The 18,378-nt window shown below is 41.4% G+C and overlaps 1 protein-coding gene across 3 annotated transcripts in view; it reads left to right on the top strand.

The window, feature by feature from the left end:
* The window catches only part of sorl1 (sortilin-related receptor, L(DLR class) A repeats containing), a 92,564-nt gene that overhangs the window by 49,380 nt on the left and 24,806 nt on the right, over window positions 1-18,378 (top strand). For all 3 annotated transcript variants that reach the window (XM_070971248.1, XM_070971247.1, XM_070971246.1), the window contains exons 7-17: window positions 3,135-3,236; window positions 5,654-5,823; window positions 8,006-8,198; window positions 9,553-9,670; window positions 13,394-13,467; window positions 14,445-14,533; window positions 15,252-15,430; window positions 16,132-16,318; window positions 16,812-16,940; window positions 17,601-17,686; window positions 18,131-18,303. In XM_070971248.1, the coding sequence (XP_070827349.1) occupies window positions 3,135-3,236; window positions 5,654-5,823; window positions 8,006-8,198; window positions 9,553-9,670; window positions 13,394-13,467; window positions 14,445-14,533; window positions 15,252-15,430; window positions 16,132-16,318; window positions 16,812-16,940; window positions 17,601-17,686; window positions 18,131-18,303 (1,500 nt within the window). The remainder of the gene's footprint in view (window positions 1-3,134; window positions 3,237-5,653; window positions 5,824-8,005; window positions 8,199-9,552; window positions 9,671-13,393; window positions 13,468-14,444; window positions 14,534-15,251; window positions 15,431-16,131; window positions 16,319-16,811; window positions 16,941-17,600; window positions 17,687-18,130; window positions 18,304-18,378) is intronic.

Genomic DNA, 18,378 nt, shown 5'->3' with positions numbered 1-18,378 from the left:
AACATAGGGTCTCTCGTCATCTCACACAAAAAAAGGCCTTGCCAGGTGGAATTTTACAGTCATACTCATTCAGGGATAAGGAAGTTAAGAGGATTAAATCACATTTTGGCAAGTATTGTAGTGCAAGTGGGAGATAAAAAGTAGAATTTCTAAAATTTGAGCCTTCATGAGTAGTTACCTAGCATGATGTCAGTGCATGTGTTTGAACTGCAATGGTATTATTAAATGCTTGTATTGGTACTCAGTATCAGCAAATACCCCAATCTAAGTACTTGTAGTTGGTCTTAAAAAGTGGTGTCTATCCCTGATCACCAGGGACTCGAGTTGCCTGTGAAAAGAGTTTGATATTGTCCTTTACTGATGGTAATGATGCACTGGGTTACGGTGAATTTTTTCAGTGTGCACAGACATCTAGCTGTTGTTTCATTGTATATTGTATATAAAGTATGTTTGGTGATGATTCACGAACAAAAGTCTAATTAGTTTCCATTCAGACCTTCACATCATATCATTACATTTTTGACATTATAACCTATTTTATCCATTATTGAGCCTCGATGTGTTTTCTTCTTAAAGGACTGCTACAGTGATTAAATGTTGCACTTACTTGAAGTTGGGGGGACTCACAAAATACAAGAAAAAAGGAACGGTAAATATCCAAATAGCAGAGAACTGAGATATTGTGACTTTGAAGGGTAGGATATGCTTGAAACAAACTCTCTTGTATGAAGTGCCATTCAACCATGTCTAAAGAAAAATGTGTGGAAAGTGGCTTCACTCAGAGGCGGAGTGAAAGTCTCGCTGTCACAGAGATGAGACATGGTGATCATTTAAATGGGGATAACGACGCACACTTTCAGCCTCACCATGCTGACATTTATGGTGTTGCACTTGGTTTGACTCTCCAAAAGTGACGGGAAGTGTGAAACAATAGAGAGCTTTCATCCTCACCTCCTCGTACGCCTCCTCACACCTGAGCAGTCGCTGCGTGAGGTGGGTGTGGTTCTTTCTGATTCAGCTCTGATGAAGGTCTGAGACCATTCCTTCCTTGTAAATGCCTGTGTATTTAAACTCAAAACAGGCACTCTGTGTTGTGTCTGAGCCCAAACAGTGATAAGCCTCATGACATTGCTGTGACATTATCCGGGTCGTTGTCTCAGACTTGATAAAGCTCCTCCAGAGACACAGAAGACATTATGCAGCATGTTTTCACAGGCTGAGGACTAACCACGACTTTGTTAACGGACCGTTGGCATGAGGTGATTTCACCCCGTACGGATCAGCTTGTTTGGTATATTTCCGTGATGCATTTGAGGTATCAAATGAACTTATCCATACAGGTTTACAATTGACAGAATTCTCTCTTGATTGATGAAAAATACATTTTAAAAGCTCAATATGAGACTAAAGGACTTCTTAAAGTTGGTATTTTTTTGAAGTCTGCAAGTATGCATCATCCGTCATCCCTTTGCACGTGTTATGTTCAAGAGTTCCTTATCCAAAAATCTGGAGTATACCCCATGATTCTGATCAGAAGATGTCTCCATCTCTCCCTCACTGGCTCTTTTTATCAGGCGCACAGAAATGAGATTCGCTCAAGTCTGTCTGTCTGGTCTCCTTGCTTGTAATTCATAAAAGATCAGAGCTCTGCTCCTTCCAGCAGCCAGTCTCCTAATGTATTTGTAATGACAATGAAGACGTGCCCTTGGATGTTCCCCCTCTCTCTCACTTACACACTCACACAGATTTTTGTGTCCCACTGGGAGTCTTTTAAGTCTGTGTATGTAACGTTTTCTCACTCAGCTGCTGAGCTCTTTACTGTTGCGATATTAAGACAGAAAAACATCATCAGGACAGTCCAGAAAACTAAAGTCTCTTCCTATCCATAACCTCTCTGCCTGGGGACGGTGCTGTCCTGCTTTCCTCCAGTCAGTTTACATTTACTTTTGATCATCAAGATTTGTGCTAATCTAGGAGGGGAATGACTTCTTACTGCTCAATTATATCCAAGGGAGAATTTGATAGTTTTCAGAAAATTTCAGACACATATGGGCTAGAAAAAACTGACTTCTTTGGGTACCTTCAAACTAGATCCTATTATAATGATCAGATAAAATCACTAGAGGAATGTGAGACCAACTTAATTGACATATTTATTGACATGTACAAAAACAAGGACAATAGGAAACTTGTTTCAAAACTGTACTCCCATATTCAATTTAATTGATTAAAATGGGAGAAAGAATCTCAAACTGTCATCACAGAAGAAGATTGGTTGAATATTTGCTCTGTGCAGTCAACTTCTACTAGTTCTGGTCTCTGGAGAGATTTCTGCTGGCGGAATCTGGTTAGATATTTTATAACCCCTAAGTTAAAATATGTACAGACAGGGGAGACGGCCAGGGGACTGTGACGGAGGAACTGTGGTGAACAGCTAGCAGACCATTTTCACATATTTTGGAGCTGCCCAGCTATTCAGCCATATTGGCAAAAGATCACACAAGTAATACAAAATATTTTTGGTGATGAAATCAACAGCTCTTTCTCCACAATCTACTTGGGGAATATTGCACCCCATATACCGGGACGAGACAAATATCTTTTGAAAATTTTTTTAGCAGCCAGTAAGAAAACCATAACTCGGAGCTGGTTACAGCCCACACCTCCGGCAGAGTCAGACTGGATCGATATTGTGACCAATATTCAAAATATGGAAAGGATGACCTTCTCGTTAAATCTACAGACTGATAAATATTTGCACTATTGGGAAAAATGGATTGTGTACATGTCCACAAGAGATGCTCGTCGAGCCATCATGTATTTGTAACTCCATCAGTATAATGTCTGAATGAATGTATAGGTGACCAAATGCTCGTTCTATGCTCTTCTGTATGTTGTCTATGTTCCTTTTATAAAAATATAAAAATAAAGTACCAAAAAAAAAAAAAAGAAGATTTGTGCTAATCCTTTCCTCAGTGACAGACGATGCCTCTATGTCAATTCCAAGTTGGAGCTGCGGAGAAACAATAGTTCAGACTATCTTACTATGCTGCCTGTGAAATGTTCAAGGGTTTGACATAAACCAAGAGTAAATGAATGAACTGTGTCTATGTTTGTGTTCTCTGCCTCTCCAGAAACTATTTGGCAGCCATGAACCTTCGTCAGTTCACCTCTGGGTCTCCTACAATCGTCAGCCAATGAAAGCTGCCCAGTTTATGACCCGACATCCAATCACAGTGAGTTTCTTTTACATGTGCTGCATCAATAATTCAGAAATGAAGATTGTCTCAGAGTAAGATACTTCAAACAGCATGAGTCCCTTTGCTTCTTTCTTTGAGGACTGTTCTTCACTGAACTCTCTGAACTGGACAAACTTACTTTTTACCTTATTTCAACCTGATGAATGAACCACTTGTTCAAATTGCTAAATAAACCTACTGTTCTGCTCCACTCGTGGGTAACTCTCATTCACAATGTGTCCCCTGAGCAGAACGTGAGTGTGTCATAAATAAAGAGCAGGTGTTCTGACATGAAGTTAGATTCTAAAAAATATCTTTGTAAACTAAAGCAGTACATGACTAATATGAGTTTAAGGGGACATGACAGTCATGGAGATATGAGGCAGGGGAATTAGAGGCTACAGTAGGTGATGTTACACTGTTAGGTGCAACAGAAGATGATCCCGGACATAGATCTTCATGAAGACTCTGAAACAGCTTCCAGAGTGACAGAAGCTTCCTAACAAAGACCACTGAAATGGAGACGTGCTTTTAAGTCTTAAAAACTTCATGGTAAATTGGCAGAAATGATGAGTTGATGAACAGAATCTTCACTTAGCATTAGGTTTGGCCTATGCCTGGTTTAGACTGTTCTAGCCTGATTTTGAGACGATGTTATTGTGGCCGCTGAATTACCGGTGTCTCTGCTGATCGTGCAGGAGAATCGGGCATCTATACTTGCATGATGTGACATTCTGAACGATGTGGGGATGCCCCACGACAGCCCGACGCAAAGACTAGCACGTCAGAATTTTTTTGTCATGACACACCTAGTGTGAAATTTCCCACAACGTGTTCCTGACCTTTATCAGGTGCTCTCTCCAGAGCGCAGTCAGGCAGCCATGGAGAGGAGGAGGAGGAGGTTGCTGCTGTCAGGTGGGACAATGAAAGACAGAAAAAGTTCATTGAACTGTGGCAACAGTACCCCTGCCTATTTTACGTGTCCTTGAGGGAATACAGTGACCAAGTCAAAAAAGACAAATGTTAGCGAGAAATAGCCAAGGCTGCTCCTTGTAGAATAAATAACTATGGAAATAAACTTCCTGCCTGTGAAACTCGTTGTACCTGTGCTAAAAGTTATCGGGATGCTAAACAGTAGATGTAGAAATAAGGACAGAATAGGTTTACACTGCCTCTTGCATTTGCTTTTAATGTTAGAGCTCATTGTTTCACTCACCTCCCCAGTGACAACTGAACTTGTGCATGATCGTGAAATAAGACGTGCTGTGATTGGTCGGGGTCATACATGTAGTCTTGCCAGTCATCTGACCAAGACACAGCAAGAGTTTGTGGCACTGTGATCATTGATCTGACACAGTGACCTCCATAAAAGACAAAAATACTGCGTAGTCTGAACCAGGCCTCAGTTATATTATCTATTACATTTGAGTTGATCTCTGTATCACATTTAAAGGTGTCAGATTAAGGCATTTGGATTCTTGAGTCAAACGAGTGTTTTTCCGCTGTGGTGACAGGCGGACTGTCTGTATCGACTGGTACAACTGCTCTGAACTGCTTGTGGATTTCATTCCTCCCTCAGAGAAGTTTGGTGAATACCTCACCCGCACGTTCCACTGAGGAACAAATCTGTTCATACTAACAGCTTTATGTATCAGAAACATTAATGTCTCAGGCTGGGGACACACACATACACACACACTCTCGTAGCCACACTTCAAGACAGATCTGAAAGTGCTGCCATCAGTTTGAGGTTACAGAGCACATGATCTTGCTCTGAGCGGTGTGGGGATTCATTCTCCCCAGTGGAATACCCACCATTTTTCTGACATCTGTAGAAAGACCATCCTTAGTAGTGTCTAGGGTGTGGATACGCACACCAGAAATGTGCATGACAGAAAATAGCAGCAACTAAGTGTTTTTTTGTGGTCAAATACTGAAAGTCATGGTTGTCATACTGAAATATTACCACACGTAGTGTTTGAGTCAGCAGGGCCTTCACACTCAACATTTCTTTGCTGTGCTGTTGTTTGTTTTGTACCGAGCTTTTGAAACATGTTACGTTTAAAAGTTTATGAGCTTGAATACATTCGGTGATTGGATTGCTCTTGAGTCAGAGATGAGTCAGTCAGTATCATCCCATCCCCAGCTCCGCTTCACTCTGTCTGTCTATTTCAGTACACTGTGGATTATTTGAACTAAGCAAGCTGCATATGAGCAGTGTGCTTCTGTTTCTAAAAGTATATGACACAGTTGATGTTCTGATTTTGGTGGAAGAACCACCTACACTACATTGTACAGAATACAAGTCCATGTTTCCACTGTGCTTTTCACTTTGTGTCCAGCCATTCAGTCTAATCAGGCAGCAGGTCAGTGAAGTAAAGATGACCTCTTCTCTCTCCCGCTCTTCCTAACAGGAGTACTACATAGCAGATGCCTCAGAGGACCAAGTGTTTGTGTGTGTGAACCACATGAACAACGTCACACACCTGTACATCTCAGACACACAGGGCCTGTCCTTCTCTCTGTCGTTGGAGAATGTTCTCTATTACAGTCCTGAGGGATCTGGCAGCAACACACTGATCAGGTACTGCACACACATACACATACACACACACACACACACACACACACACACACACACACACACACACACACACACACACACACACACACACACACACACACACACACTCACTCGTCAGCCTTTGGCAGGGACACTGAATCAGTCATAGCATGCTGTATGTTTTCATGATTTCATTGTAGAAAGACACTACACTTTTGGTCATGAGCCATAATATTCCTCTCAGTCGTAGCTGAGTAGAAGTATGAAGCAGCTTTAAACTGGAGCAGTTTAGTAAAAAAAATGCCACCACAATGTCCATTTGCTAACCTTTTGAAGAGCCTTCAGCTGTATCATATGATCCTATCAGCAGATGGAGCTTGCTCAGTTGTCATGGAGATGGAGGTGGAGGTGGATCTGTTGACACGTGGACTCGCTAACCTTTACCGTTGCTTTCAGAGCACTTACAGGACTTCTTGTCTGTTCTGACATATGATTCATTACTTTATATGATGATACTCTAATACTCAGGTGTTATGCTAAATAAAAAACAGAGAAGAAGATATTTGGGGATGATGTTCACTCAGTTTATTCCATGTAGTGTGCCGCGTTGGAAGACAACAGGCACAGCATCTGGGATGCCTCTCGCCTAGTTTCAAATGTTTTCTTTGGTGACATTGACCAACAGGTGCAGGGAGCACTCCTGTGCACAGCTGTAAATGTCACACTGTTATGTTACATTATACCAAATGAGTCACACTGTTGGGTGCAATATCTCCTCTGCAAGCTGCTCATGCACACACTCACCCTCATTCTGACTGGGAAGGAAGAGATGGGCTGCTGAGGGACCATGAATGCTTCCAGGTTCACTTTTACTCACAAAACTGTCTTTATAAAGACCAGAATTTGTTGTTGGTGTTGGTGGTGAATTCGGCCCATGGCACCCTGCAGGTCACCTGTGTACGTCACACAAGTTATGAAAGATGGCAAATGATGATTGCTCAGAGTTCAAGTCACAGCAAGAATTTCTTGACCATCTGAGGAGATAAGAATGTTGTGTAGCCTGACCTTGGCATCAAGCGTGAAAGTAGTTTGACAGTAACTCAGTTGCCTGATGCCAGCACATCCATTTCCATGACATCAGAGCAAACTTCATCTGCTGATGAAAGTGGGTGATTCAGTTGAAATCTCCAGAAAATGCTTTAGTTAGTATTATTAACTGCTATTTCCAAGGTCAAGAATGAACCTTCAGTTTGAGAAATAGCAGTAATTAATCTCCTCTTTTTGTCTTTATGTAAGTCATGAATGCCATCAAGCAAATTTTCCAATCTATAGAAATGCATCTGGTGTGTACCTGCAGGACAAACTAAGCACAATCTGCAGGCTTGCGAGTAATTGATCAGTTCCCCTAGCAACCTCAGGTAGTGACAGGAAGACCTCTAGTTCCCATTACAAATGCCTGATAGCACTGATAACACAAAGGCTTTGCAAGTACAGATGAGTAATGCTTCTTTATCTAATAAAAGAGCATCTATTGATCTGATGCCACAGCTGCACCTGAACTCTGAGCTCCCTATTCATTGTTTTTCTACTCAGTCTTCTCCACAATCACATCAGGGACATCCTGCGTTGTTTTGGCAGAAGCAGGCACGCAGTGCTGGCTCAGGTGTTTGCCTGCTAATGATAATTTTTTCTGTTTATTTGACACCGTGTCTTCTGTTCGTGAATTAGCTGTGGATCCCTTTTCTTTCTCTTTATGTAAACACAAAACATGTTGTGCTGGATGACTTGGTTAACACATGTATGTAGTATGCATGCATGCAGTTTTCTTGCATCATTTCTGGGTAATGTAGTTCAGGCTTCCTGTTTATGCCTCTGTTGTGTGTTGCCTCATACAACTGTAAATTCAAAATGCTTTTACTTCACCTGTGTTTGCCCTCAGTGTTCTTAAGCCAAGCAAACACAGATGTGTACAGGGAATAGCAGTGACTTTTAAAGAATATATGCAAGAAATTAGTAAGCAAAAATATTTTTTCACTCATATCAAGGCTGGAATTACCACAAATCTCTATTCTAAAAGTAAAGAGTGTTTAAATGAAAGCATTGCTCCTTCATTTTCTGGTGTATCATTAACTTAGGTACAATAAGCCCAAATTCTGGTGTTCCTCCCTGACCCTGATGATGATGTATCCCATCTCTGTTTCAGGTACTTTGCCAACGAGCCTTTTGCAGACCTGCACCGAGTGGAGGGGCTGCGAGGAGTCTTCATCGCCACACTCATCAATGGCTCGGTCAGCGAAGACAACATGCGATCTGTCATCACTTTTGACAAGGGAGGGACGTGGGAGCTGCTTCAGCCGCCTGCTGCCGACAGCCTGGGAGGAACTGTGGACTGCCAGGTACCCCCACAGACCCTGATTGACCCACTTTCATTCTTGATTTGTGTTTGTTGACAGCAGAAATTAGTTGCTTATTATCATCCATTGTTATTATGGTAGGTGTGATTAAGGTATCTAATCACCTGTAGCAGTGTTTTGCTCACCCAACTGTGCCACTGCAGAGAGTACTCGACCTCTGCTTCCAATCAATGTGGAGTTGCTGTACAGATGATTGCGGTGTGGATTTGCAGGTGTCTGAAGTGTCGATGGCGGGGCAGGGACTATGATTCCATTATTACATCTGTACTAGTGCTGAAGTGATTCGTGGATTCGTCTGTTGAAAGAGAAGTGGAAACTGTTATTGGCAAAAGCTTGTGTAATGCACTGACTTCCTGCATGACTCTGTAAATGGAATATATTGTATTTGGATTGTGGACTGGGGGTCATAAGGATGGAGTTTGTTAGGGGTAAAGCAGGCAATTGCCCTGAAGCCCCTTACCCTGAGGGCCAGAGGTTCAATGTGTGTCGATTGGTTTTGGTAATTTGATTCAGTGCAAATTAGTGAGGGAATTTGTACCATTGAAGTACAATGTCAACTACTATAAAAAACTGCAAGAGCTTTCTTAGTGATTCTCCGTTGGGATTATCACATGATTATTTCATCCTTGATACATTAAGATAAAGGTGTCCTTAACCAAATTATTAACATAGGAACACTTGGCTGGGTACATACACATTATACAGCGGACAGTAGGTGGGATGTCAGTTGGGGATAACAGCAAATTTGTGCCCTCAAACAGGTTCATCAAGACATTGTTGGTCAGACAATGCAGATATGTAATTTAATGCTCTTGGGAATTGTGATAGGCATTTTACCCTTTTCATTCCATAGATGACACCATCCTTAGTTTATATAAGATTTGATAGACAAATCAAGAGTTGTATTAATCGTAGTTACAGCCTTGTTCTTCAACATTGTAGTTTTAGATTTAGTCTCTCACACACTCATAAGATCTGACAAAACAATAATTGCTAGAAGCTCATATCCATCATTCACAACCAAATCACTGAATTCTAGAATTTAAACTTTTTGTTTAATATTTCCCATTGAAAGTCTTTTCAATGACAGCTCATTACAGCAGAATGTCTCTCAGGTTTTATTGCAATTTTCATAAACTGCTGGTAGTTTATGGGATGAAGAAAAGGGTCAAACCTCAGTTGCACTGGACTGCACATTTCCAACCTTACTTTCCTTTTTTAGTACCAACTCAACGACATCATCTGACTCTCCTCTCCTCTCCTCTCCTCTCCTCTCCTCTCCTCTCCTCTCCTCTCCTCTCCTCTCCTCTCCCCTCCTCTCCTCTCCTCTCCTCAGCTGAGTAAAGGTTGCTCTCTCCACCTGGCCCAGCGCTGGAGCCAGCTGTTCAATATCCAGCTGAGGAGGATGCCCATCTTATCCAAGGACTCTGCACCGGGACTCATCATGGCCACAGGTGGGAGGACCAGCAGCAACATCACTCATACAGACAGTATTTCAAGAATCTCAGAATGAAAAATCCACTCGACACATCCACAGTATGTGCTGGAATCAAGCACAGCTCAGTGTGAGCACCATACTACCTACTATTGGTACCTCATTTGAACTTCCATGTGTAGCCATTTGAGGTACAAAACACCTAAATGAATGAAATTTTCACTGAAGACACACATAGTCTCATTCCTACACTACTCAGTACAGCTAGAATTATCTGGAATCTGTGTGATAGACAGAAAAATAATCTTTTACAACATGTAATGTTGGTAGGAATCTATGTATCTTTTCGTCAGGACAGCTGAAGAGAGTTTGTATGCCATCTGTTAGAGGAGGACTGACAGAGCACTGACAGAGCTGGAACCACTCAAGCATCTGTTATTTTTCAGCACCCTCCTCTTGTTCTGATGGCAACGATAAGATTGGCCTACACAGGAAACGAGCAATACCAACCTGCAAGCCTTCCTCCATTGAGCTGCCTTTCAGTTTGGCTCAGTAAAGGTCCGCTTCCTGTATCAACCAAAACACAGGAAATATGGTTGCACTCTGCAGAAAGTCCTAGACACTTCCTGTTTAGTTTGTCAGCAGTTTGTTTAGTTGCATTTTGAAGTTTGTTGTCTCTCTCAGAACCTGAAATTCACGAGTAGAGGGAGACCTGTGTCAACATGTTGCACACAGATGAGTGAAGCCTCCGCCTGGCTGCAGAAGCCGAGTTCCTGCCTGCAGTTTGAAGCCTCTTTGCCTCTTCACAGCTGGGGAAAATCAGTGATTTGGTGATACTCTCCAGTGTCTAGGACACTGCTTCCTCTGCACCCCCTAATTAAATTCTTATTAGATAATGGGCATGGAGAAAGCGAGAGAGGAGTAGGGCGGACTGGCAGTCACAGTCGCCATTTGCTTCGTAATCATTCTCAAACAGATGGGCTGATTACTGCTGCAGCACCCAGTGGGTGCTCGACGGGTCAAACACACTCACACAGGCTGGCATGTACATACACAAACTGCACGGCCATCTTTACAGACACAACAACCTGAATAAGCTGCTCAAAAATCACATATGAGCAGTATGTTGTTTGAGAGTATTATTTAAGAATTATTGTAATTATTACAAACATATGTTGACACAGATATTATGATTATGTATTATTACAGTGCAGCATGCTGCGCTGGTAGTTCACCAAATTCAACATGACTTGTCAATCCAAGTATAACAGAATACAGCTGAAGTGAATTTTTGTTTCTCTGAGGACGAGGAAATAAAAGTAGAGAAATGGAAAAACACCTGACAAAATAAAAAAAAAATCAGAAAAAAACAGAAAAACACCAACAAAAGTGTTCAACATGCATACATGACATGACATTATTACACTGGTTGACTTTGCCAGAATTTACCTGAGGAGACACTTTGGTCACATTCTGCATAGATATGCAAGCATTTGTGAACAATATGTTATTTTCTTATTCTCTTCTTTCTTGCCGTTATTATTACCATCATGGATCATCGCATTTTCAAAGATAATACTCCTCCACTCGTCCAAAAATAAAACCCTGCAAGAAGCACTGACTCACCCTGAAACACTTTGGCATGAGATTTCTCAACTTTAGAGAGATTGGGCTGAATACATTTGCTATCAGCAGTTGTTGTCCAAAAATATCAGTTTCTGTCTCTGAAGAGAAACTTAACATCCCCTGAAAATCCCCTGGATGCAGTGAACTTTGCGTGGACTCCAGGACTCAGTAATATCGCTGTCAGGTGTGGTTACAGGTGACACAGAGCACATTTCTGACCATACCTAAAAGAGGCCTGAATATTTCAGGGCAGCAAAATGCTGTTTTTCAGCGTGGTGTTAAATTACTCCTTTTATGTTAGCGATCCTCAGCTTAAATGACTGATGCTGGTAGAACTTTCAGAAACACACATACACAGTGACAACCTGTTTGTGTTTTCCAGTTCCAGATTTGTGCAGCAGAGTCTGCTTTGGAACATTTGCTTGTTGTCTTGAGTCTCTGGCTCCTCATGTGATAATATTTAATGAGAATCATTAGCCCATTTTACACAGAGACAGAGCGTAATCCATGTCTGAGACATTTTCACATCCCTCAACACAACAACCATGTTACTCTCATTTTCATCTGCGCTTTTGCAAGTCATTCAGCCGGAGATGAGATTTGATTAACAAGGATTGATGTGTGCAGATGTGAGCAGGTGTTTGTCCACTCTTAACTGTCGAAGGCACACACTGTTGGTATTAATCATCCAGTCCATAAATTTCATTGTTCTTGATGGATGGAAGGAGGAATGCATTTTGAAGGGGTGTGTGTGTGTGTGTGTGTGTGTGTGTGTGTGTGTGTGTGTGTGTGTGTGTGTGTGTGTGTGTGTGTGTGTATGTGTGTGTGTGTGTGTGTGTGTGTGTGTGTGTGTGTGTGTGTGTGTGTGGTATTACTGTATGGATGTGTGAGGTAGTATTTACCGTCTTAGATTAGAGCGTTAGCAAACATTTGCAGCTGAGGTGAATGCCATTCGTCTTTCAGATATTTGGTCATAAACCACAGCCATGTGACCGTCCTGCGGGGAACAGGAAGGGTTGTGCCAAATTTCATCAGTCCACCCGACAGCTGACATTTCAGCCTGGAACAAAGTAGTATTGACTTTGTGGTCCCTAGAGCCGTGCTGCTAGCCTGGCTAAAAAGGATGTTGTTTCTTGTTGTAAGACACTTAAATGTATTTTGAAAGACATTGAGTTTTTTTAAGTTAAATGCATCATACATGGCACATAATTATGCAACTTTGTGCCAGGGAAACTGAAAGACATCTGTGGTTGTTGGCAAAATATAGCTAACCCAAACTTTAGGCTGAAATGTTATTTGAAGTGTTATTACTGGAGCCCAATGCAATGCTTATTCTAATAATTCTAATCATTTTGTGTAGGCACTGATGTTTTTTAGTTACACTGTCTGCATGCTTATGACATGCTGTGACATTAAAAGCAATACAAATTTATGAAACAGATCTTTTTAGTTACATGAAAGTGGAGTGGCTATATGAAAGACAATGTGGCTGACATCTACGAGATGCATTTATAGAACACGTCATACATTTTTACATGAGCCCTGCACCATCCAATACCACTGAACACATTTCTTTACACTTTCATGCTTTCTACACAAATACCCCATTTGATAAAGATCACCAAAGACCTTTGGTCTACCACCACCCACACCCCCACTTACTGCACTTCACCACGAATGCAAAGGATCAGAAACAAACTGTGGACGTCATCTTTTATCTGTTTCACAGTTTGATTTGCTTTACAGTGCTCATTATGGCCTCACAAGTCCACTGACATGGCAGTTGGCTCTTCTCTTGTTAGGTCTCTGAAAAACAAGTGAAAAAATTGGAAGTTGAGTTTCCATTTCAGCATGTTTGATTTCATTATGTTTCTTTGTGAATCCTCTGAGCAGATCATTCCTGCTGATTTCTAACAACATACTGTCAAAGGAAAGTATTTTTCAGCGCATACAAAGGCCACATGCATGAAAAGATACAGAATGCTATGGTTTGAGTTCTTGGGTTACACATTTTCCATATATGAAAGCAAAAACGGTGGTCACATCAAGTCTGTAATATTCAGGGAAAACCCCTGTAATGTGTGGGTGTAAATGCCTTTTTGTCCTCTGGTTGCAGGATCTGTTGGCAGGAACTTGGCCAACAAACCTAATGTGTATGTATCCAGCAGCGCTGGAGCTCGATGGAAGGAGGTCAGTACAAAATCTGACACAAATGACAAGAAAAACACTGCTTTTACAAAAGCTGCTTGTCTGTCAAAGAGTTTTCAACACGTCACGATGAATTTCATGTCAGTGCCTCTGTATGTACCCAGGCATTATGAAGCATGTGCACTGCTTGTGTGGACTGACCTTTTCTTCAAAGCACATCTACAAATAGCTAATTATGAACATCAGTTTACACTTGAGCTTGCTTATGTGTCATTGATGCAGTGCATTATTGATTGATTAGTAGGTCTCATTTCTTCACTGAAAACAGCTACAAAACACTGAGCTGTAAAAGACTAAAATAAGCCACAGAGCAGAGGGAACCATGAGCTGTAGCCATTTGACTCATTGTTAATATGAAAATATAAATAAGTGCAGTTTTAAATGATTTTAGACCTTGAGGATTCAACTCAACATTTTGCTTTGTTCAGCTGCTAGTGATACTGAAGACATGTTGCAGTTCGATAACTGTATGTTGATGATGGTCAACGAGCTTTGTGATTGCAGATGTATCTACTAGACATCAAACCCTTTGTATTGACTTAGTCGTGAATTTGGGAGTTTCCAAGCGGCTTCACATCTACTTTCTAAATGACCAGTTTGCTTGGATGCTCTGCCCAAACTAAAGATATAAATGTCCAAGAAGGTGTATTTTGCTGGACTTGAAAGACCCAATGAAATAGACATTTTGACCTCTAGGTAGTAGAGTGAAGCCACATCTCTCACAGGGAGGTGAGGACATGAAATCTAACCAATAAAGCAATCAAGATTTTCAGTGTAATCCAGCCCTATTATCATATCAAACACACTTTTATTCCTTAACTGACTTTCCAGTGATGAACAGTTTAGAATGCACTGTACTCTGTCTCAGGGATTGTGTCCAGTGTTGCTACCTGCATCATTTAGCTAATCCTGATGTGCATTATGTTCTGATGGTTCACTGAACATACTCTGTCGTCCAGGCACTGGCAGGCCCACATTTCTACACATGGGGAGACCATGGTGGTATTCTGATGGCTATCGCACAAGGAGGCGCCACCACACATCTCAAGTAAGTCCAAATGTCCCATTTAAATGTTTCTCCAGGGTAGAAAAGGACCAGATTTGAGCCCAGAATCTTGATCTATCATTCATTTGGTTCTGGTGCCACCTTAATTAACGGTTTCAAACATAAAACCCCGCGAGGCTGCTTTGTGACTGGAAGGCCTCCATTTACAACGCTGGGGAGTGAAGCACATAAACGGCACCTGCCCCAGTGGATGTGCTCATTAATCAGCAGGAGCAGATTGTGTGAACGAGAAGCAGCTTGTTGTGGGGAAAAAGTAAACAAACCTTCCCTCAGTAAACAGAGGTAACATAAAACGCCTCTGTGCCAACAGCAACATCGGAGGCTATTGGTATTCATGGGAGGGTGATACAGGATATTGATGTGAAAACAGCTGACCTCATTCACATGCAGAGAGAATCCCATCTCCTTACCCTGGTTACTCACTAACCTGGTTTTGCCTTCATATACACAAGTGTACCCAAGTTTAATGCCTGGTGTACTCCCCATTAACCCCATATTGAATAGATGTCTTTTTTCCTGATGATGGTATCTTCCTCTTTCCTCTCTCTGAAAAGAAAACATGAGTGTGTAGGCGACAGAAGAAAGGAAATTCTGGCAACTGGTTTAATAAAAAGAATAGATGCAGGCTATCAAAAATCCAGCTGAAAAACATTGTTGCTTAATAAAATACTGGGTTAAATACTGGCCATGTCCCTGTCAGGTTCAGCACCAATGAAGGCGAGACGTGGACCAACTTTCAGTTCTCAGACAGGGAGGTGTATGTTTACCAGCTGCTGACTGAACCTGGGGAAAAGAGCACCATCTTCACCATTTTCGGCTCCTACGCCGACCAGAGGCACAGCTGGCTCATCCTGCAGGTCAACACCTCTGACGTTCTGGGTAGGTTGGAGAGTGAGAGGGAGGGAGAGCGTAGAGAGCTTTTATGTTAGCGATCCTCAGCTCTTAGCAACAACAGCTATTTATAATTTCTGATTTTGGAATTATTATTTTATTGCTGTTACATTAAATATAGAATCAGCTTTTTTAACCAAGTATGTGGTAGTTGTTTGTGCTGCATACAAGTATTGTGCAGTGTGTAAATCAAGAATTTTTACAGTGCTCTTGTTTGTTCTTCTACAGGAATAGACATAAAAACTAAGACCAAGGACAACCAATAACCAACCAACTAAAAAAAAATAAATAAATAAATAAAATGATATATATATATATATATATATATATATATATATATATATATATATATGTACAAGTCAAAGCTCTGTAGATTGTAAACAATACAAATAGTGCAAGGGAAATAAATATTGAAAGGACATGGTGGATGATTATGTATAATATGGCTAAATCTTTACTAGCTGGCATAGAAAAGGAGAGAGATGTAAGCTCAGGTGTTTCTAAGAGCTGTGTGCCTTTCAACTAAGGCATCCAGATGGAGTGTCTCATCACTCGGAAGTCCTCTACAGAGCTGCAGGAGAACGAAATCGAAGACCAATTGAGAAATGGACCACCGGGAACATTAGCAAGTAGCTCAGAGTTCCTTGTCAATGCCAAATATCTATAGCTGTCGTCTGTTTTTTCTCCAGGTGTGCCATGTTCTGAGGCTGACTACAAGCGCTGGTCTCCGTCAGATGAGCATGGTAACGAGTGTCTGTTGGGCAGAGAGATCACGTTTAAGAGGCGAGCCCCCCACGCTACGTGTTTCAACGGAGAGGAGTTCGACCGGCCCGTCACCATCTCTAACTGCTCCTGCACACGCCAGGACTATGAATGGTTAGGAAGCTGCACATGCACATAAAATACCCCATAATAACAAAAATACTTCACTTATATATTTAGTGTATTGTGTACGTATGTGTTCTGTTGCTGTGATATTACAGAACTCAGGTGTGTCCTGTTCCTTTGATCATCCTTGAATTGTTTGACCAACCTGTCAATTACTTGTCATTTCTGTCTATAAGTCAAAAGTAAAAGGTTTTTTTCTTCCGTTTTCTTCTGCATTTTTCTTTATATATCTATATTTACAGTTGTTATTCTATTTATCGTTGATTGGTAAATAGCTTTTTAAGATAAGATGAAGCCCTTGCTGGCTGATTTTTGTATGTTCATGAAATTTCAATACTCTCAAATCAGTACATTTGTTTCATTCATCACAGTGCACAAGCTAACTGGCTGTATTTTCTCTCTCTGTGTTTACTTCCCCAACCTTTCCTCTTCCTCCTCCTCCTCCTCTCCCCCCCCCCCCCCCCCCTTCTCCTCTGTCCAGTGACTACGGCTTCAAGCTGAGTGAAGACCTGTCTCTGCAGGTGTGTGTGCCTGACCCTGAGTTCTTAGGTGACCTCTATGCTCCTCCAGTGCCATGTCCTGTCGGTACCACCTACCGCCGCAGCAAAGGGTAAGCTTCTATTGTCTGACTCTGAAGTGCAGCAGTGTGCAGCGTGGGGTTCTTTTGTGTCCTTTATTAGCTGAATGTTGGCATCTGCAGCACTACTGGATTCATTTCCAGGAGTAAATGTGTTTTATTGACCTATTCTCAGGTTTTGTTCAATATTTTCAAGTCACTGACCTCTCAGAACTATCATGGACTCTAATTTGACCAAACCTAGATGGATGAATCCTATGTGGCAACATTTTTTATTTATATTCATGTTTGTCGTAAAACTGTTGGAGTGGCAAAGTAATTTAGGTGAGAATAAAAGCTGAGCTTCAAGTAAAAAAAATCATATTCCCTTGTTTGATAAATCCCAGTAATCTGTTCCTGTTTTTTCTTTTGAATCTTTGTGTTTTATCTGGTCACATTGAGCTTAATTTCTGACCTCTTACTTGGTGCTTATAACATAAGTAAGACCTCCGTTCTTAACCATTTATCATTTTCGTTTATCATTTCCTGAGAATTCCCTAGAATGCAGTCCAGACTTTGTTCTTTTTGCTTCCTAACTGCCGTGGAGAGAGGAACGGCAGTTAGCTCCATGGCTGTTGCCATCATTAGATGAGTTTGGTGAGAGCACCACCAAGTGTTTGAACTGAAAAAACATTTTTTTTGTGCCTCCTGCAGGTACAGGAAGGTGTCAGGCGACAGCTGTAGTGGAGGAGATGTGGAGTCCAGACTGGATGGAGAAATGCTGCCTTGTCCTGTCGGAGGTGAACTTTAGGAAATCTTTGGTCATGTCGAATAATAACTTACAACAGTCTATAAAACAGCATATGGTAGCTTTAACTTATTATTTGCAGTTTCTTTCTTGTAAACTTTTTCTTCCAAACACAAATTAAATATTGTGTTATACCAGTCAGGAACTCCATATCTCATTAAAAATTGACCTCTGCCGCTGAAATGTTTGGGAGTAAGAACAATGAATTAATATGAAAATAAGACTTAAAAGAATCTGGAAAATGTCCCTCTATGAATTGCTTCTTGTATATGGAAGTTTATGTTTGAGAAACATTCACATCATAAATGTTATTTGAAATTATGTATTCTTTTCCAAGCTTGGTTTGGTACGCAGATAGATGGAGACTCATAATCATGTCAGTACAGTATCATGTGACTGTCTTTTCCCATCAGTCATGTCTCCTGTGCTCTTTCAGAGAGCAATGAGTTCATCCTGTACGCTGTGAGGAACTCCATCCATCGCTACGACCTGGCCACAGGCACAGACCAGGCCCTGCCTCTGGCCGGCCTCAGGGAGGCCGTGGCTCTGGACTTTGACTATGACAGGAACTGCCTGTACTGGGCTGACATCTCACTGGACACCATACAGGTCAGTGAGGAGTTCCACTTGGGGGCAGGTAGACCAACAGTACATTTTCTCTGCCTCGAGTGATTCAACAGTTTG

Source organism: Chaetodon trifascialis, chromosome 9 (genome assembly GCF_039877785.1).
Source record: "Chaetodon trifascialis isolate fChaTrf1 chromosome 9, fChaTrf1.hap1, whole genome shotgun sequence".
Taxonomy (NCBI): Eukaryota; Metazoa; Chordata; class Actinopteri; order Chaetodontiformes; family Chaetodontidae; genus Chaetodon; species Chaetodon trifascialis.
Note: the sequence above shows the minus strand (reverse complement) of the source record. Positions and strands in the feature narration are given on the sequence as shown.